Source organism: Chlorocebus sabaeus, chromosome 29 (assembly GCF_047675955.1).
Source record: "Chlorocebus sabaeus isolate Y175 chromosome 29, mChlSab1.0.hap1, whole genome shotgun sequence".
Classification (NCBI taxonomy): domain Eukaryota; kingdom Metazoa; phylum Chordata; class Mammalia; order Primates; family Cercopithecidae; genus Chlorocebus; species Chlorocebus sabaeus.
The window spans coordinates 7,725,699-7,746,613 of NC_132932.1; the positions used below are offsets into that span (position 1 = coordinate 7,725,699).

The 20,915-nt window shown below is 44.9% G+C and overlaps 1 protein-coding gene across 1 annotated transcript in view; it reads left to right on the forward strand.

Annotated features, from left to right (window-relative positions):
* The first annotated feature begins 17,876 nt into the window (after nt 1-17,876).
* LOC103231258 (protein FAM169B) overlaps nt 17,877-20,915 on the forward strand; it is a 74,840-nt gene continuing 71,801 nt past the window's right edge. Inside the window, exons 1-3 of the mRNA XM_073012903.1 lie at nt 17,877-17,970; nt 18,072-18,242; nt 19,736-19,869. Coding sequence (XP_072869004.1) covers nt 17,877-17,970; nt 18,072-18,242; nt 19,736-19,869 — 399 coding nt within the window. The remainder of the gene's footprint in view (nt 17,971-18,071; nt 18,243-19,735; nt 19,870-20,915) is intronic.

Here is a 20,915-nt window from a genome sequence, read left to right on the forward strand (position 1 = left end):
GACATCTGTAGAGTGTTCTGAAACTTTTGGATTTTTCCAAGCTGATGTATAAAAGATGGTATCTCAGTGTAGTTTTAAATGTGCATTTTCTTCATCAAACATCCTTTATAAATTTAAGAGCCCAGCATGGGCAACATAACGAGACCCTGTCTTTGTCTTTACAAAAAAATTTTAAAAATTAGCTGGGTGTGGTGGTGCTCACCTGTAGTCCTGTCTACTCAGGAAGCTGAGGCAGGAAGATTGCTTGAATGCAGGAGTTCAAGGTTACAGTGAGCTATGATGGAGCCACCGCACTTCAGCCTGGGCATGAAAGCAAGACCATCTCTCAAAAAAAAAAACAAAACAAAACAAAACAAAAAAACGGCTGGGAGATGGAGGTTGCAGTGAGCTGAGATTGCGCCACTGCACTCCAACCTTAGCGAGACTCTGTCTCAAAAAAGAGCCGTTTGTATTTCTTTTTTGTGAACTCTCTATTCCAATCTTTTGCCTCTTTTCTGTTGGGCTATAGGTTTTTCATATTCTCAATTTCTAGGAAGTCTTTATATATTAAGAAGGTATGAGTTGAAATTTTTTTTTCTCATTTACCTATCTTTTGGCTTTGCTATGATATTTTTCCCTCTCTAGAAGCTTTTTATTTTTATATAATCAATTTTTTTTTTTTTGTTTATGGCTTCTGGATCTTTAAAATCATAGACAGGCCTTTCTACACCAAAATTCCAAATAAATTTGTTCATGTTTTCTTCCTACTCTGTTAAAATTTCATTTTTCACATTTAAATTTCAATCCATTTGGAATTTATCCTCATGTACAGTGTGAGGTGTGGATCCAGCTCTGTCTTTTTGATGGTTATCCGTTTGTCCTAGCACCATGTATTTAAAATGTTAACATTTACCTCCTCTGAAATGAGTCACCAGATATATTTCTGTATGTCTCTGGGTCTCTTTCTGGATTTTTTGTGGACACTTGGCCGTTTCCTCACTGTTTTAATTATGAACACTTTGTAGTCTGTTCTATTGGCAGGGAAATTTTCCTTCTTATTGTATTTTTTCACAGCTTTTCTGTCCAGTCTTTCTTGTTTGTTGCTCCCATGTAAATGAGAATCAGCTTGTCTAATGGCAGAGAAAGGGGTAGTTATGTTTTTCTGCATTATATTACATTCCTACAGGTTTTTATTGATTCATTCGTCCCTTGGTTGCAGCTGTCTACACACTGGGGTGCTTCATTTGCTCTCTTGACCCCATTTTTCCTAACCAGATCCATTCCTCAAGCCTGATCTACACATGCCTCTCCCACCTGCCTCTGCCCGCCACATTATCATATTCCAGGATGTCTGCAAAGCCTGCGGAGACAGACATTGTTCCTGCTGGGCTCCTGAGGTCCCCTCCATCACCTTCTCATCCCCAAGGGAGGATGATGGTGTCTGCTTGGCCTCTAGGTAATGCAGGTTGATGAAATTGAGCACAGTAGACGGCGTGTGCAGTGGGGTTGAAGGACTAATCCAGTGTAGAAACAGCATTTACAGGCTGTTGGAATCAAAGAGCTGGGCAGAGAGGACATTGAAAGTTGATGAACAGCATTTCTCATTTTGCTGGCCACCTATGGGAAGGTGAGTGACACAGTCACATTCCACTAGGAAGGCTTGGGACATTTCCCCTGTTGGAGAACTAGACCTAGGGAAAAAGAAGGAGCAGGAGAGGCTCTGGTGTGGCTTTCGTTAGAGTCCTCCAGTCTTTGGGTTTTCTGCCTGCTGGACAACCCCTTCACAATACAGGAAAGGCAAGCATAGTTGCTGCTGGGAAGCTGGGATTGGGAATCCCAGTGCTCTAAATCACCAGTAAAACCAGGACAAAGACCTTCACCCTTTCATACCAGGGGAACAATGATACAGAATGTGATTTGAAAATCTTAACTGGCAAAGGATATGAAAAGATAATTATTATGAGCCCCCAGTGGCCATATAAATCTTTTATAGCTGTGTTCTTTCAACAACTACTCTTCTTTTTTTCTTTTCAGATATTCACTCGGGTCTCTAGACATGGTGACACCCCAGGGATGGTGGCAGCTGAGAATCTAGGCAAGGAGCACTTGGTTACAAATGTTCTTTGGGTTTTCTTCAGTCTGTCATGCAGAGTCGCTGTCTCAACAAGCATATTCTCATAAGCCCTTGCAAGCAGGGTCTGGTTATCTTCGCCTCTTCATCCCCAACTGCATGAACACTTGAGAAGGGCTCAGTGTATCATTCCTTTGATGGATCCATTGATGACAGCTCATTTTGGGCAGGTGTTTTATTGAATCAGAAGGAATCCCATCAGTAATCCCCTTTAAGGGAATTTATGTGGTCTGTTAGTTGCCAACTTAGTTCAGAAACTTCTGCTCAGAAACATGTCCTGAGCCTGCAGCTATAAGTTAGCTCATGCTCTGGCAGATTTTCAGACGTCTGTGACATCACCTCCACCTGACAGCTCTGCGTTCTCCTTAGAGATCTTGCCACATTTCTCCACCTCTCCTTAAATCTTGTTTTCAGAATTTTATGACACTCAAGTTCTTCCTGGGAGTCGTTGGCTCAGAGAGCGTAGGCCATCTGCCAAAGTCTGAGCCTCCTGGCGGGGCAGGGATGCACAGGCCTCAGGAACCTGGAACAGGTGCTTTGGTCTCACCTATGGAGACCTGTTGGTCTGCATCTGTGAAGACATCATAATCATCACTTGCAGTTTTAGTTTTCTGAATGACTGGGACATTCAAAGTTCTCCCAGTGCTGCGCTCACAGGTAGTCCTGCCTATCTGGGAAATAGGGGAGGCGGGTGCAATAGGGCTGAGCAGGGGAGCCCCAGCTCTCTGTTGCCTTTTGCAGGCAAGAGGATAAAACAGCTGACATCTGTTTAGGGCGTGGGAATCCCATTACACTGGAAGCCTCAGATAAAGTAAACCAAAACATTTCATTAAAATTCATTTCCTTTTCTCACATCTTACTGAAAACAGAAAAATATTTCAACCTTGGCATAGCCACTGAATTATTCATCTGAAAATTAAAAACAAAATACAAAACAAAATTTTGATGCAACGCAGACTGGATCCCCCTGTCCCATACTCCTTGCCATCCCTGCTCCTGAGGTGAGGCTGGGGCCTGATCTTCCACCATGGCCCTCACCAAGGGGACCATGTTCTCTTGTCCTCTCATGGTAGCAGTCTGATCTTTCTTTTCTCCCTTCCCTAACCCTTCACTATCCCTAACCCTTCCCTATCCCTTCCCTTCCCTTCCCTTCCCTTCCCTTCCCCTTCCCTTCCCTTCCCTTCCCTTCCCTTCCCTTCCCTTCCCTTCGCAGTCCTTCCCTATCCCTTCCCATCCCTTCCCTTCCCTTCCCTTCCCCTTCCCTTCCCTTCCCTTCCCTTCCCTTCCCTTCGCAGTCCTTCCCTATCCCTTCCCATCCCTTCCCTTCCCTTCCCTTCCCTTCCCTTCCCTTCCCTTCCCTTCCCTTCCCTTCCCTTCCCTTTCCCTTCCTTTTCCCTTGCCTTCCCCTTCCCTTTCCCTTCCCTTGCCTTCCCTTGCCTTCCCTCTTTCCTTCTTTCTTTTTTTTGAGACAAGTTCTGGTTCTGTTGCCCAGGCTGGAGTGCAGTGGCATGATCTTGGCTCACTGCAACCTCTGCCTCCCCAGCTCAAGAGATCCTTCCACTTCAGCCTCCCAAGTAGCTGGGACTACAGGTGCACACCACCAGGCCCAGATAATTTTTGTATTTTTTGTAGAGATGGGGTTTCGCTATGTTGTCCGGGCTGTTCTCAAACTCCTGAGCTTAAGCGATCCACCAGCTTCAGCCTTCCAAAGTGCTAGGATTACAGGCCTGAGCCACCATGCCCTGCCTGGTTATTTCTTAAAATGCCTATTTTATCTTTCAGCTCTTGTATTGTTTTATTGGATTCCTTAGATTCCTTGAATTGGGTTTCAACTTTCTGCTGAATCTTGATGGTTTTCATTCCTATACAGATTCATTCCTATCCTATCAGACTGTCATTTCTGTCATTTCAGTCTGGTTAAGAACCATTTAAAGTGAACTAGTGTGGTCATTTGGAGTGAGAAGACACTGGTTTTTTGAGTTGACAGAGTTCTTTTGCTGGTGCTTTCTCTTCTGTGTGGGTTGATTTTCCTTTAATCTTTGAAGTTGCTGTCGTTTCAGTGGATTTTTTGCTTTTATCTTCTTTGATGCCCTTAAGGGTTTGACTGTGGTATAAGGTGGGTTCAGTCAACTGGCTTGGCTTCTGGAAGATTTCAGGGGCCAAAGGCACAGCTCAGCCCGACTAGGCTGTGTGCTCTGACCCTGGGGGGCTGGGACCAGGCCTATGGTTTTGTTCTCTGGCCCCTCAAGGTTAAGCACCTGCTGCACTGCAGGGGCCAGTGTGTTCCCAGTCCACTGGCCACAACACTCCAGTAGGGGGTACCTGCCAAAGTGCTTCACTGGGGTGGTGGCAGTGGGGTCTGCCCTCATGCATGCATGGCAACCATCACCTCTTCTTTGAGAGTCGTTTTTCTATTCCCTGATGGGCATCCTTTAGAAATAACGTTAGGGGGATCTTCTTGTAGCAAATTTCCTCAGGTCTTATTTTTCTAAATATTGCTTTATTTGCCTCAGACTTGGAAGTTACTTTTGCTAGATGGAGAATGAAAGTTATTTTTCTTCTAGCACTTTAAAAAATAGTACTCCATTGTCTCCTGGCTCCATAGTTGCTCTTAAGAAGGCAGCTGTCAATCTAATTATCATTTTCTTTTTTTTCTTTTTTTGAGGTAGTGTGTTGCTCTGTTGCCCAGGCTGGAGTGCAGTGGTATGATCTCGGCTCATTGCAACCTCTACCTTCTGGGTTCAAGCAATTCTTCCATCTCAGCCTCCCAGGTAGCTGGGACTACAGGTGCGTGCCACCACGTCTGGCTAATTTTTGTATTTTTGGTAGAGACAGGGGTTTCACCATGTTGGCAAGGCTGGTCTCGAACTGCTGACCTCAGGTGATCTGCCTGCCTTGGCCTCCCAGAGTGTTGGGATTACGGGTGTGAGACATGGCGCCTGATCCTAATTGCCATTCTCTTGAAAGGATCTGTCATTTCCTCCTGGTTCTTTTTTTTGGAAACACAGTCTCTCTCTGTCACCCAGGCTAGAGTGCAGTGGCACGATCTCAGCTCACTGCAACTTCCGCCTCCCAGGTTCAAGCAATTCTCGTGCTTCAGCTTCCTAGTAGCTGGGACTACAGGCGCATGCCACCATGCCTGGCTAATTTTTGTAATTTTAGTAGAGATGGAGTTTTATCGTATTGGTCAGGCTGGTCTTGAACTTCTGACCTCAGGTGATCCACCCGCCTCGGCCTCCCAAAGTGTTGGGATTACAGGCATGTGCCACCATGCCCCAGCCCTTCTGGCTCCTTTTATAGTCATCTTTTTGTGTTTATTGTTTTGCAGTTCGACTACTGTGTGTTTAAGTGGGGACTTTTTCCTTATTTTCCCTGCTTTGGGGATTGGTTGGAATTCCAGAATGTTAGGGTAGATGTTTTTCATTAATTCTGGAAAAATTTCAAGCATTATTTTTTCAAATCTTGACTCTTCCTCATTCTGATTTCTCCATCTGGAACCTCAGTTAGATAGTTACTGGGCTTCGTCATTCTATTCTTCCTTTCTTTTAACCTGCCTTTCAAGTTTTCCATCTGTGTGTTCATCTGTGCTGCATTCTGGGTAATTTCTTCAGACACATTTTCCTGTTTATTGACGATTAAACACATTCCTTTCTAGAAGTTCTTTCCCCCTGGAATCTTATTGGGCAATTTGAAAAATCTTGGCCCTTTAAATTCTTTATTTAAATGTCTTGAAACTTATTTAATATCATTATCTTCTATATGGAATAGTTTTAATATCTGTGGTCTTTGTGGGTCCAATTCTGTAGTTTATGCTTATTCTTCCCTGGCAATGTCTTTAATCATATGCTCAGGGATTTTTGAAGTCAAGTGTGAATGACCTCAAAATGGGTGCCTTTGCCCTCGTGTCCAAACATCTGCGTGGCCTAATATTGAGGAGAGTCATGGTATCATTTTTTGAGTTTCTTCAGGTTTCAATCTAATATATGAAAGCCATCCTCTTGTGGGCATTTCATTTGCCTTTTCATGCTTGCTCAGTTTAAAATACCTTAAAACTATTTGTTGTTTTAGAGTAACGTGCATCTCATTCTTGTGTTGGTGTGTTCGTCAGTTTAACCCTTTGGGAAGGCTAGGATCTTAATAGGTTTATAAAGGAACATTGGAAACAGTCTTAGTCTGTCACAATTTGGAAGCTGCCAGTTGAATTTTATTGAGGGGAAGAGTTAAAGGAGAAGGTCAGCTTGGCCGCTGACCTGTACACCCTGCATCTGTAGCTTAGCAGCAAGTTCTGCCATGTCCATTGCCAAAACCTGGCTCAAGTCTCCCATCTCGCTCTCTCCATCTTCAATGCCATCACTAGACTAAGTTGTCATCGTATCTTGCCTGAACTCTTGGCACTCTGATTCTCTGATTTGGTTTCCTATTGCAGTGTATTCTAGAGGAAGCAACACACACACACACACACACACACACACACACACTTACTTATCCCATGCTGAATGAATATCTATCTGTCTGCCTCTTGCAAATTTTTCAAAGTTGATGTTAAAAATTATGAATGCATGGGCAAAGGATTTGAACAGACAGATATTTCTCTCTCTTTCTTTCCTTCTTTCTTTCTCTCTCTCTCTTTCTTTCTTTCTTCCTTCCTTCCTTCCTTCCTTCCTTCCTTTCCTTTCCTTTCTTTCTTTTTTTTTTTGATGATGTCCTGCTCTGTTGCCCAGGCTGGAGTACAGTGGCACGATCTCAGCTCACTGCACTCTGCCTCCTGTGTTTTCATCATGTCGGCCAGGGCTGGTCTTGAACTCCTGACCTCAAGTGATCCGCCTGCCTTGGCCTCCCAAAGTTCTGGGATTACAAGCGTGAGCCACTGTGCCCAGCCTTGAATAGACTTGTCTTCAAAGAAGATGTATTCATGGCCAATAAGCTTATGAAAAGATGCTCAACATAACTAATCATTAGAGAAATGCAAGTCACAAAAACATGAGAACTGGCTGGGCGTGGTGGCTCACGCCTGTAATCCCAGCACTTTGGGAGGCTGAGGTGGGTGGATCACCTGAGGTCAGCAGTTTGAAACCAGTCTGCCAACATGGTGAAATCCCGTCTCTACTAAAAATACAAAAAGTTAGCCAGGCGTCATGGTGAGCACCTGTAATCCTAGCTACTTGGGAGGCTGAGGCAGGAGAATCACTTGAACCCAGGAGGCGGAGGTTGCAGTGACCCAAGATTGCACCACGGCACTCCAGCCTGGGCAACAGACCAAGACTCCATCTCAAAATAAACAAACAAAATAACAACAACAACCACCACCAAACAAAAACACAAAAAGTGGCAGGTGTTGCTGAGGATGTGGAGAAATTTAAATCCTTGGGCATTGCTGATGGAAATGTAAAATGGTGTCACTGCTGCAGAAAACAGTGTAGAAGTTCCTCAAAGAAGTAAACAGAATTACTGTATTATCCAGCAATACTGCTTCTGAATATATACCCAAAATAATTGAAAGCAGGGACTTGAGCAGATATTTGTACACCTGTGTTCACAGCAGCCTTCTTCACAATAGCCAGGAAGCGGAAACAACCCAAGTGTCCACTGCTAGACGAATGGGTGAACAAAATGTGGTCTATATGTATGATAAAAAGAGGATGGTTTCAATAAACCTAATAATCTGAAAAAAATATTACTCAGCTTTAAAAAGGAAGAAAATTCTGACATGTGCTACAACATAGATGAACCTTGAAGACATTATGGTACATGAAACTAACCAGTTGCAAAAAGACAAATATTGTAAGATTCCACTTATCTGAAACACCTAGAGTAGCGATATTGATAGAGTTAGAAAGTGGGATGGCCGTTGCCAGGGAGGGTTAGTCACTTCTGTACAGGGAGTACAGCAGTTTAGTTGGTAAAATGAGAAGGTTCTGGAGCTAGGTAGTGATGATGATTGCACAACAGTATGAATGTACTTAATGCCACAAAACTGTATACTTAAAAACGTTTAAGTGAGAAACTTTATGTTATATGTATTTTACCTCCGTGAAAACAATCTAAAACAATAATGCGTCATGCTTTTCCATATAAAATAAAACTTTTGAAGGAAGGGGCCAGATATTCAGTGTTTTTACCATTTTATTATTTTTAAATTTATTTAGTTTTTTTTTGTTTGTTTTTTCAGACGGAGTCTCTCTCTGTTGCCAGGCTGGAGTGCAGTAGTGTGATCTCGGCTCACTGCAACCTCCACCTCCCAGGTTCAAGCAATTCTCCTGCCTTACCCTCCCGAGTAGCTGGGACTACAGGCACATGCCACCACACCCGGCTAATTTTTTGTATTTTCAGTAGAGATGGGGTTTCACCGTGTTAGCCAGGATGGTCTCAATTTTCTGACCTCATGATCCACCCACCTCAGGCTCCCAAAGTGCTGGGATTACAGGCATGAGCCACTGCGACTGGTTTATTTTATTTTATGTTATTATTTTATTTTATTTTATTTTTGAGATGGAGTTTTCCTCTTGTTGCCCAGGCTGGAGTGGAGTGATGCGATCTCGGCTTACTGCAACCTCCGCCTCCTGGGTTCAAGTGATTCTCCTGCCTCAGCCTCCCAAGTAGCTGGGATTACAGGCACCTGCTACCACGCCCGGCTAATTATTTGTATTTTTAGTAGAGATGGGAGTTCACCATGTTGGCCAGGCTGGTCTCAAACTCCTGACCTCAGGTGATCCACCCCCCTTGACCTCCCAAAGTACTGGGATTACAGTCATGAGCCACCGCGCCCGGCCGACATTTTATTTATTGTGTTAAAATATACATAACATAAAATTTACCATCTTAGCCATTTTTAACTGGCATTAAGTAAATTCACATTGTTGTGCGAGCTTCATCACCATTTATCTCCAGGATTTTTTAAATCATCCCAAACAGAAACTCTGCAAACATTAAACAAAGCTCTCCACTCTTCCTTCCCCAAAACCCCTGATAACTTCTATTTTCTGTCTCTATGAATTTGCCTATTTTAGGTACCTCATATAAGTGGAATCATTCAGCACGTGTCCTTTTGTAACTGGCTTATTTCACTTAGCATAATGTCCTCAGAGTTCATCCATGTTGTAACATGAGTCAGAATTTCCTTCCTTTTTAAGTCTGAATAATATTCCATTGTATGTGTATACCATATTCTGTTTATCCACTCACCCATCAATGGACACTTGAGTTGCTTCTATCTTTGGGCTATGGTGAATAATGCTGCTATGAACGTGGGTGTGCAAGTTAGTTTAGTGGTATTTTCAAAATGCAATGCTGAGCCCTGGCTGCCATTTGCACAGTGTGTGGGTAGGACAATAGAAATTAGTAAGTAGGTGAGTCAGTGAAGGCTGTGCTAGAAATCTCAAGACCTGGATTTGAGCCCCAGCCTCATTACTAATAACTTCTTGTTTTTGAACTTCTGCTTCCACACCTGAAAAATGGGGTTAGGATTTCGTGCTTCTTTGCCTTCGTAGGGTTGATGTAAGTTTCAAACAAGAGAGGAAACGTGAAAGCCCTTGGTAAACTGGAAAACTCTATGCAAATGTAAGGTTTAAAAGAGCACTTTTTTTTTTTTTTTTTTTTTTTTTTTTTTTGGAGACAGAGTCTTGCTCTGTCTTCCAGGCTGGAGTGCAGTGGTGTGATCTTAGCTTACTGCAACCTCCACTTCCCAGCTTCAAGTGATTCTCCTAACTCAGCCTCCTGAGTAGCTGGGACTATAGGCGCCTGCCACCACGCCCAGCTAACTTTTTGTATTTTTAGTAGAGATGGGGTTTCACCATATCAGCCAGGATGGTCTTGATCTGCTGACCTCGTGATCTGTCCGCCTCGGCCTCCCAAAGTGCTGGGATTACAGGCGTAAAAGAGTACATTTTAATATAGGAACATATCACCAAATTTTGTAATATCATACATTTTCTCCCAGTAAGTACTTCAGAAATATTGTTTATTTGCAGAAGGCAGAATGTTACATTCCTTTACTATTTCTTCAATTTAAAACTGAATTGGTACCAATATTGCAACCTTGATACAAATATTAGTATTCTGCATGTATTTCCTCATTTACTTTTCCGTTTTACACAAATGAGTTCAGTGCCCTTGTAAAAATATAGTCATCTTAATACATTTTCAATTATTTGGAAGTGACTCCTTTTTCCCTGAGTAAATCATTTTCTAAGTTTAAGATAAACACGTTCAACACCATTCATTTTTTGAGGGCAGCGTATCTGGAGTCTAAGTACTTAGACGGTGTGCACCAACTTAGTCCAGAACTGAGTTGTGCAGACGAGGACCAATGTGCTTCCAGTCTCCTCACTGCTTGCACAGAACTAGGCATGCCAAACAGAAAAACATTTTTTCCTTTTCAGAGGTTTTATTGTTTGAAATGTAATAGATGAACATGTAAGGATGTGATTTTTGGATGACAGTTTATAATGCCCGTTAATAGACACAATTTGGGGGTAAGTTCTGAGAAATGTTATTCTGTGACTAATGGGCAAATGTATCATGGTGATGGGTTATTTTTCTTCTCATGTGTGCTGTGTGGTTTAGGGCTCCGGATCCATGCTGGACAGTTGTTCCACCACAGCATTTTCCCACCAGCTTTGGGGCCACCGCATGGTGTTGTGGTATTACTGACACTGGGACTTGGTATTTTTACAAGTTCTTGGTCAATTAAATTCAGGATACGAAAAGTCGGGCTTTCCGTGTTTTCCTGTGCATGTGCCAAAGCCCTCTTCCTTCCTGGTAAAGGTTAGACAAATAGGGCAACATCATGATGACCACAGGGATGGGGTGGCTCAAGGTCAGTGGTGAGGGAAGCCTGAGCTTCCTGCACAGGGTCAAGGTCAGGACCTGTCTTTGGTTACCATTCAAAAAGAAGCAGATATTCGAGGTGTTATATCCTCCTGTCTGCCCCAAATGTAGAGACCCATTGGTCCCCAGACAGGACACCTCTTTGAATGTAAAAGGAACAGTATGTTTTAGTCCCACCTCATCTCCTTTTGATTGATTCAAAGGGAAAAGATAGTTTTATCTTGTAAAAGTGCCTAAAAGAAAGAGATAACAATGCTCAGATTACAAGACCTTATTAAAAGCAATTGGGATTATATAAACCTTTTTGTGGGTGGCACAGAAAGTCATCTGCATATTTTACCTTCTAAGATTTGGGAAAAGTGATTTATTTTCAGTCAAGGCAATGACAAGTTGCAAGTTGTCCAATACTAAGTATGTGATAACAGAGCAACAGGCTGCCTGTCAATTACTGGGTAATAGAACCTTCACGGCCACCACCTGCAGACCTCCAGCAGTGCCTCCTCATTCCCTGACAATTTTGCTCATCTGCTCAAGAAATTCTAACATATTCTACATTCTGTCTTCCAACTTAAAAAAAAATTCTTTGCTAAGAATATTTTGGCAATCAAATGCTCTTCAAAAAACAACAAAAATATCCAAGTGTTTATTTGCCTTACCTTCTGTTCTCTCCTCCTCTGTGTAGAGGGATTTACTGCTGTCACCATGGCTCTTTCAAATGGCCCTGAGTTCTTACGCTCTGACCTTGAACTCCGGGTGCTTGCCTGTTTGCCCTCTGTCTGACAGTGATGGGTCCTTCCACTGTAACATCATTCCAAAGCACTCTTCTCCAAGGTGGTTTTGTTACCTGTCAACGTTCTGGGACAAAGCGTCTCTAGTTAAATACATTTGGGAAATAAATGCTGAGTTAAGCAAACTCTGTTGTTGCAGGATTTCCAAAAGTCCTCGATTTCTGATAGGCGCGGCATGCCACCCTTTTCTAATCTTGCTGACTTCGGAAACCCCCTTTCATGAGCGCATCTCAAGCATAGCTTGTGGAGTTAGCGTTCCGCAGATGCACTTGGGAAAACGCCAGCATGATACCGGCGAGGTTGTAGTGATGACTGCACAAAACCTCAGATTCTCTGATATTAAATAAATGCCTGGCACTGCCTCGCACAACTGTGGGCATTCCTTACTGAATCCAACAGCCCTCCTTACAAAAAAATTAAACATAAGCATACTTTAAGTTAAAAGTAGCTCTGAGTTTTAAAGCATCATGTGGTGAGGTTTGGAGGCTCAGAATGAAGTTTGCATTTGTGAGTATTGAGTTTTCTTAAAGCATACAGCTTAAGAACACGCAGTTCTGGGGACTGGACTGTGCTGTGAAGTGCACGACTCCCTAGAAATCAGGGCCCCTGATGCATTTCTGGTTCTGGATTCTGAGCTGCTAAGGTGGCATTTGGAGCTCTTCTGCCTTTAGATGCTACACCACTACGATGGGTGTGTAGGACACCTGGGTTCAGACCCTTGCAGAACCTTCCTATATTTTCTGATGTTGTCCTCTTTCTGATTAGAAACTAGTTTTCATGCTCTCTGCTAAGCCCAAAATTAGTCATTTAACTCCCCCCGCCACCCAGGGCAGATTTCTTATTTAATAAGGATTTCTTCTATAATAAATTCCTTTTACAAGAAAATTGATTTGTGAAGAAACAGACCACCTATGTGACAAAATAAAGAAAAACAAAAATAAAAAAAGATTTTGTATAAGCAATATCTATTCTTAACTATTGTTTAAAAATAGGACTTGAGGCTGGGCACAGTGGCTCATGCCTGTAATCCCAGCCCCTTGTGAGGCCGAGGTTGGTGGATCAGCTGAGGTCAGGAGTTCCAGACAAGCCTGCCCAACATGGTGAAAACCTGTCTCTACTAAAAATACAAAAAAATCAGCTGGGCATGGTGGTGGGCACCTGTAATCCCAGCTACTTGGGAGGCTGAGGCAGGAGAATTGCTTGAACTGGGGAGGCGGAGGTTGCGGTGAGCCAAGATTGCGCCACTGCACTCCAGCATGGGCGACAAGAGTGAAACTCTATCTCAAAAAAAAAAAAAAAAAAAGTACATATATATATGTGTATGCCGAGACCAGCTCAGTCAGGGAGACCCTAACCCAGCAGTGCTAGAGGAATTAGAGACACACACACAGAAATATAGAGGTGTGAAGTGGGAAATCAGGGGTCTCACAGCCTTCAGAGCTGAGAGCCCCGAACAGAGATTTACCCACATATTTATTAACAGCAAACCAGCCATTAGCATTGTTTCTATAGATATTAACTAAAAGTATCCCTTATGGGAAATGAAGGGATGGGACAAATTAAAGGACTAGGTTGGGCTAGCTAACTGCAACAGGAGCATGTCCTTAAGGCACAGATTGCTCATGCTATTGTTTGTGGCTTAAGAATGCCTTTAAGTGGTTTTCTGCCCTGGGTGGGCCAGGTGGTCCTTGCCCTCATTCCTGTAAACCCACAACCTTCCAGCTTGGGCGTTAGGGCCATTATGAACATGTTACAGTGCTGCAGAGATTTTGTTTATGGCCAGTTTTGGGGCCAGTTTGTGGCCAGATTTTGGGGGGCTTGCTCCCAACATATATATATGACTTGATGGCCAGGTGCAATGGCTCACACCTGTAAGCCCAGCCAGCACTTTGAGAGGTCAAGGTGGGAGGATTACTTGAGCCAAGGAGTTTGAGATCAGCATGTAGTGAGACCTTGTCTCCACAAAAAAATTTACAAATGAGGCAGGAGGATTGTTTGAGCCTGGGAGGTGGAGGCTGCAATGAGCCGTGACTGCACCACTGCACTCTGGCCTGAACAACAGAGTGAGACCGTGCCTCAAAAAAAAAGAAAAAAAAAAAAAGACTTGAATACTACTTCATAATTTTGTATCCTTAGAAATGTGTTCACATTATCCGGAGCAGGAATTGTTCTTACTGTAGTTGAAGAATGACAGCCCATGTTACTAAAAAAAAAAATCAAATTATTTCAGCCAGCTTTTCCCATGACATATTGCCTCATAGTTACTGCCAGGTAGTGGCGTTCGGCAAAGTCCAAGTTTCTAAGAGTGGGGCTAGTAAAATTTAAAATATCTTTGGTAATGTTTCTTAAAATAATGGGTCCACATGATACAAATTACATTTGTTAAAATGAAAAGATTTTGCTAACCTTTGTGGTAAGGCAGTCTTTGAAGAGAGTATTTTGCTAGTGATACTAAATCAATGATTAATTGCAGAACATTGATCCTGTTCAAGATCTTCATTAGTTGGCCTTGCGGTTTACATAGAAAGGACCAAAAGGTGGTAGGCCTTGGACATTAGGCCTTGCTGGACTATCAGCAGTGGCTGACCCAGCCATTGTAGCGGCTGATGGGACAGGCAGTGGCTGAGGGAGTGAATTACTCTATTGCTGCAACCCTGGGAACCCAAGCTTTGATACAAAGATTCTGAACAATTTAAGTATTTTCCCTAAAGAACACGTTAAGATGCACCATTATTTTTGTTTTTAAGGTAACTACGTCAACATATGCTTAAAGGGAATTCTTATATTTGGGGTTTGCTGGGGGGTTTCAGTTTCTTTACAGTCTGCAGTGAATTATCGTTTTAACTCTGTGCCGTTTTCATAAAAGCATTTTACATTGTACTGAAAAGATTACATTCTTTTGGCTTTGGAAAAATATTTCCTGTTCAGTTCAAGCCATTAAAGCCTGTTAGCATTTCACATCTGGAAGCCTGTGCCTCCCGTCACCAGTGGAGCGAGTGTGGCGGCCTGGCTGGGCCCCCAGCGCCTGCGTAAAGCCCCGGACTTGTTTACTTCCCAAAGCTCAGCCTTGCGGGTTTTCGGGAGTGAAGGGGTTGTGAGCGGGGGAGAGGCACTTCCTTGCTCCCAGGGCAGGGCAGGGGTGTGTGTGTGTGTGTGTGTGTGTGTGTGTGTGTGTGTGTGTTCATTCTTCCTGGGATGGAGATGGAGGGGTCTTCCTCTTGGGTAATGAGGGGGGTTTCTTTCGCCCGGGGTGGGGAGGGGAATCTTTCTTCCTAGTGGGTGTTGCATCCTCCCTCCCCTCATGCATTAAGCAGCTCCTATTTTTCACTCCCACCCAGTTTTCCAGAAAGCCAACCCAAACATTCTCCGTGTGAGAGGGAAGTATCCCTCAGGGAAGAGAATTCATTTGAACAAAAAACGCTGGGCAGCCTGGGGCCTTAGTGTGGGTTGGAGCTGCAGGCCTCAGTCTGGTGCCCCTTGTCACCAGGCTACGTTGAGGGACGGCCCGGGAGAGGTGGCCCTGGCGCCTGCTCTGTGGCTGTTTTTCCTGGGAACACAGGGGACTGCGTCCTGCTTTCAGTCTTTAAAAGGGAACCAAGGCTCTGGGTGCCACGTTACTTTGTGAGCATTAAGCTCTCCCCCAGTTTGCTGTGGTCTGGGAGGGTTAATTTTTGTGGCCTCTGGGACCCTGCTCTCCGGAGGTGGGCCTGATGCTGCCCCCACTCTCAGGATCATTGAGTTGGGCTGTGTCTGCTGATCCTGGTGGCTTCAGTGCTGAGAACACTCCCCCAGGGACCTGTCCCTGTGGCCTCTTGGCTGCCCAGGCACTAGAGCTCTGGGGCAGTGGGTGCCCTGGGACAGAGCCCACTGAGTTCTTTGAGGGAGTTTGACAGCCCCCGCAGCATAACCTGTAGGGGAAACGATTTCATGGTGTGGAAGGAGCAAAACGTTCATTGCATTTCTCCTGATCACATGTGACCAGAAATGATGCCAAGCAACCCTAGGCTTCCTGCGAGAATCAGGCAGGACCCTGAGCACCCAGGCCTCAGACCTGATGGCCTTGGGTGAGGTGCCCCCCTCCCGACAAACCAAATGACCACAGTGTCTTTGCACTCCCCTGGCAGGAGGTCAATTCACAAGGGGCCAAGGTCAGCGTCTTCATGGGGCTGGTTAATCAAGCTCTTCGGTTGAACTTGCAACCTCGCTGTAGGAGACGGGTGGTCCAGATCTGACAAACATCTTTCCCAGAACACAGGGCCAGCGACAGAGAGTGAAAATCAAGGTCAGATCTCTCCTTGCCCCTTAACGCTGGAGTTCCTGGGTGTGTTTTGAGAAAGGTAGCTATTGAAGTTGGTTTCCATGGGAGGAGCATGCAGCATGCGTGCAGGCCCCAGGGTGGAGGCAGTTCTCTCTCCAGTTTGTTTTTCTTAATTTCTTTGAACATTCAGTGAATCTTTTTTCAGACTTGTGGGAAGCCACTTGCCCAGTGAGTTGAAATGAATAGCAGTTTCAACAGAGAGCTTAGCTGAACAACCACCCAAATGGACTAAATGCTTTGTATGGGAAAAGCATAGGAAGGGGTCTTCATGGTGGGCTGGGGAGGGGAGGGAAGCTGTGTTGTACTCGGCATGCCCCAGCTCCTCTCATTGTTGTGAGATGGGGAGTGACCGCTTTGAGACAGAGTTAAGGTGTGAGTTAGGGAGTCCTACAAGACAGAGGATGTGGCCCACATGTGCTCATCCTATCCTAGGCTGAACACAGGACTCAGTGTCCCCCAGAGTCCTTGCCCTTGTGTTTTAGGGCTCCAGGAGAGAGCTGGCTGCATTTGAGATGGGCCTTGAGGATGGACAGACAGACAGAGCCCTGCAGCGGAGGGCATAGGGCACCCTGGGTGCTGCAGGGGAGGGACCTGGGATTTTTTTTTTTTTTAAGACAGTTTCACTCTTGTCGCCCAGGCTAGAGTGCAGTGGTACGATCTCAACTCACTGCACCCTCTGCCTCCCCGGCTCAAATGATTCTCCTGCCTCGGCCTCCTGAGTAGCTGGGACTATAGGCACCTGGCACCATGCCCAGCTAATTTTTGTATTTTTAGTAGAAATGAGATTTCACCATGTTGGTCAGGCTGGTCTCGAACTCCGGGCCTCAGGTAATCCACCCACCTTGGCCTTCCAAAGTACTGTGATTACAGGCGTGAGCCACACTATACCTGGCCTGACCTGGGACTTTTAAATGGCATTTGAGCTTGGTAAAGGGGACTGTTTTGATCGGGTCGGTAGCCCCATCTGAATGTTTTACACAGATTTCGAAATCAGATAGACCTGGGCTTATGCCTCAGTGCTGTCCCCTACTGGCCAAGCGTTATCCTCTAGAGGCCTCAGTTTCTTCTTGTGTAAATGAGTTAAGCAGGATTCAGTGAGATCACGGGTGTGGAGTGCTCAGCATCTTGTTGGCAACTGGAGCCCAAAAGACGTCAGCTGCTGCTGTTATTTTAATTGGTGATGGAGGGAGGGCAGATGGATGGATGGAGCACGTGGTTGTTACAAGATGCTGAGGGCCTGGCCCAGTGGCTCAAGTTCGTAATCCCGGCACTTTGGGAGGCTGAAGTGGGTGGATTGCTTGAGTCCAGGAGTTTGAGACCAGCCTGGCCAACATGGCAAAACCCTGTCTCTAAGGAAAACAAAAAACAAAAAAAACAAACCACCACTACCAACAAATGTTATCCGGGCACGGTGGCTTGCACCTGTAGCCCCAGCTACCTCGAGGGCTGAGGTGGGAGGAGCCCTTGAGCCTGGGAGGTTGAGGCTATGGTGAGCTGAAATCGTACCACTGCACTCCAGCCTGGATGACAGAGTGAGACCCTGTCTCAAAAAAAAAAAAAAAAAAAGAAAAGAAAAGAAAAAAAAGATGCTGAGGCCCTGAGCTAAGGGGTGAATGTCAGGACGATGGGAGAGAGGTGGTGTAGGTTCAGTTTGGTCTTTATGGCAGATCTGAGTGGTCCCTGAGTAAGGAACTGGGGTGCCATCGCGAATCCATCTGGCTCCTAAGCTGTGCACCTGGAGGGCCCAGTAAGGAGTAGGGAAGGCCTGTCGGTTCAGGCCAGGGGGCTGGAAGAATGTGTTTACTCAGCTGTTTATTTACCACTCTGTATGCCCATGACATTTTCACCCTGGAAAGTGGGAGACAAGGAGGTTAGGCTTCCGCAGAGGCTGAGTCCTGGTCCGCTGAAGCTGTCAACATCCTCCAAAGGTAGGAGCCTCTCCCTCCAGGAACTATTCCCAGCAGTAAAAAATTCTTCCCAGGCAAACTTGGTGGACTGAAGACTTGACACGTTTTGCCACTTATTGCAGTCTTTGATTCCAGAATAGTGATTGGCAGGGGGAATGGTGCTTCTGAAACAAGCAGGGGAAGCTGCTGTTCCACAAGGGGCACGAAGTGGGTGTTTACCTTGGAGGAGGAGGAGGAGGAGGAGGAGGAGCCAGTTGCTATGGCAGCCTCCTCACCCTATGGGATGCTCCAAGGTGAATCAGAGGCTGAGGTGGGGTCCACAGATTGGGGATACAGTCCCCTCCCCACTTGGGGACATGCCAGGCAGAATCTTTGGTTGCTGCAGAATGGGAAACCGACTGCTGCTTCTCAGCTGAAGTTGGATGCTATCTATTTGTTTGAGCTGGCCGGGTGTGGTGGCTCACGCCTATAATCCCAGCACTTTGGGAGGCTGAGGCAGGCGGATCACTTGAGGTCAGGAGTTCAAGACCAGCCTGGCCAACATGGTGAAACCCTGGCTCTACTGAAAATACAAAAACTAGCCAGGCATGGTGGTGCGTGCCTGTCATCCCAGCTACTTGGGAGGCTGTGGGACGAGAATTGCTTGAAACCCAGAGGCCAAGGTTGCAGTGAGCCAAGATCACACCACCGCACTCCAGCCTGGGCAACAGAACGAGACTCTGTCACACACACAAAACCATCATCTGAGTATTCAAGGATATAATTTACCTCCAAAAGTAAGGTGAGAGGAAAGAGATGCAGAGGAAGAGTTGACAAATAACCAGCACATTAATATGTACGATAGCCCATCTGTGTGTGGACATGTAGTTGTATAAGTCATACTAGCAGTGTTCTTACAGAGTCTTACAAAGAGTAGCCCAATTAAAGCAGAAGAATTGGCATAATCTTATGAATCTGCACGGCCAACATAAGCTAGCAAAATAATAACTCAAGCTGGATTTTGACCAAGTTATCAAGTTCTATCCCGTTAGTCTCATGTTCAGGGTACCAGCGGGTCTACATGGTCTCTAGGTTGACTTTACAGCCATCTAAGAGGGCTCGTGCTTCATCTTCTTGGGGTTGGGGCCAACCCTGCAGTCAGGAATGTCTTCTGTTTTCTTTGGTACCCTCTGCTGTGCTGCTATTTTTTTTGTTTGTTTGTTTTATTTTTTTTTAAAAATAGGTGAGCTGGGCAAGGTGCAATGTGTCTGTGGTCCCAGCTACTTCAGAGGATCACTTGAGCCCAGGAGTTCAAGTCCAGCCTGGGCAACATAGCCAGACCCTGTCTCTGGAAAAAAAAAATTTTTTTAAATGGGTGAACATAATTTTTAGAGCAAATGTTCACTTTTTTTTTTTTTTTTTTTGAGACAGAGTCTCACTCTCTCACCCAGTCTGGAGTGCAGTGGCGCCATCTTGGCTCACTGCAAGCTCCACCTCCTGGGTTCATGCCATTCTCCTGCCTCAGCCTCCCAAGCAGCTGTGGGATTATAGGCGCCCGCTGCCACGCCGGACTAATTCTTTTGTATTTTTTTAAGTAGAGATGGGGTTTCACCATGTTAGCCAGGATGGTCTCGATCTCCTGACCTTGTGATCCTCCCACCTCCACCTCCCAAAGTGCTGGGATTACAGGCATGAGCCACCGCACCCAGCCCAAGTGTTAACTTTTCAAAAAATTCCTCAAGAAACAAGTTACTTTCCTTTCACAAAAGAGTAAAACTAATGTCCTTTCTTGCCTCTTTCACCCCAGCAGGCATGTACCCTGTAGATGTTTTGGAAGATGACCCTGACACATATCAGGAAGCAGCTCTGGCTTACTATGCTTCACTTAGGGAAGGAGCTGGGGCCTCATCTGGGGTTTTCTGTCTTCCCACTGGGGAGAAGGTATGCATGATCCTCCTTGGCGAAGAGCTCTGTAAAATCTAATTTACAGAGTAGAATGTTTTTGAAAGAATAAAATAGATTAAAAAAAAAACAAAAAAACCCCTTCTGGAGTGAGTATTAGAATAAGCACACCCTGAGAAGCAGAATGAATCCTGCATTGGGATTCTGGAGTCCAGAGTGTGAGTCCAGAGCTGCCAGGCAGTGAGCCAGACAGCCTGTGTGAATGTCTACCACTCACTTACTAGCTGTGTGACTTTGAGCAAGTGTCTTAACCTCTCTGGCCTTGGTATTGTCATCTGTAGACTGGCGACGATAACAGCACATACCTTATGGTGTTGTTATGAGAATTAAGTGAGATACTGTGTGTGATGCCCAGCTGCCTCGGTTTCCCCATTTGTAAATGAGGGGACTGGTTGGTCTTCAGTCTCTAAGGTTTGATTCAGTTCCAAAACTTTGTGATTCAGAATGAAGTTATATCAATTTTGATTTTTAGCACTGATAACATTCTATGCATTGTGAGTAGGGACTGGAAAGCAACAGAGAGAAATGAAAACCATTTGTTAGGACAGTAGGATTGTGGGTGAAATATTAAAATTGTGTTACTTTTAAGATCTTTATTTCCCTCCTTGCAGTAAGTTAAAAGAATATGTAACTCTTAGTCAATACCTATGTCAGCCACCTTTCTTTCACATTTGAGGCTGATCTGTTGAAAGAGACAAAGTTTTCTTGTTTTGTACGGATACAATTTCACTCATACCAGATATTGTTGTCATCTGGCAGGCAAAGTTGGTTGAGAAAGACAGGGTTTTATTTCACTGCACTGAAGTTGTTCCTGAGTTAATGAAAACAATGGCTTGTACAGTTTATTGTGTGGCTTCCTTGAGATTTTGGAGATGCTAGCTCGCAGTCATTCCCTGAAGAATCCAGCGCTCATCCGTGATCAAAAGCCTCCACGTTTTTGATCTGCAGGGTGAGGTCGCTTTCCTCACACGCTTCTAGCGCCCCCTAGTGGCTGTTAAGCCAAAAAGGCGAAAGCTCTGTCAAAG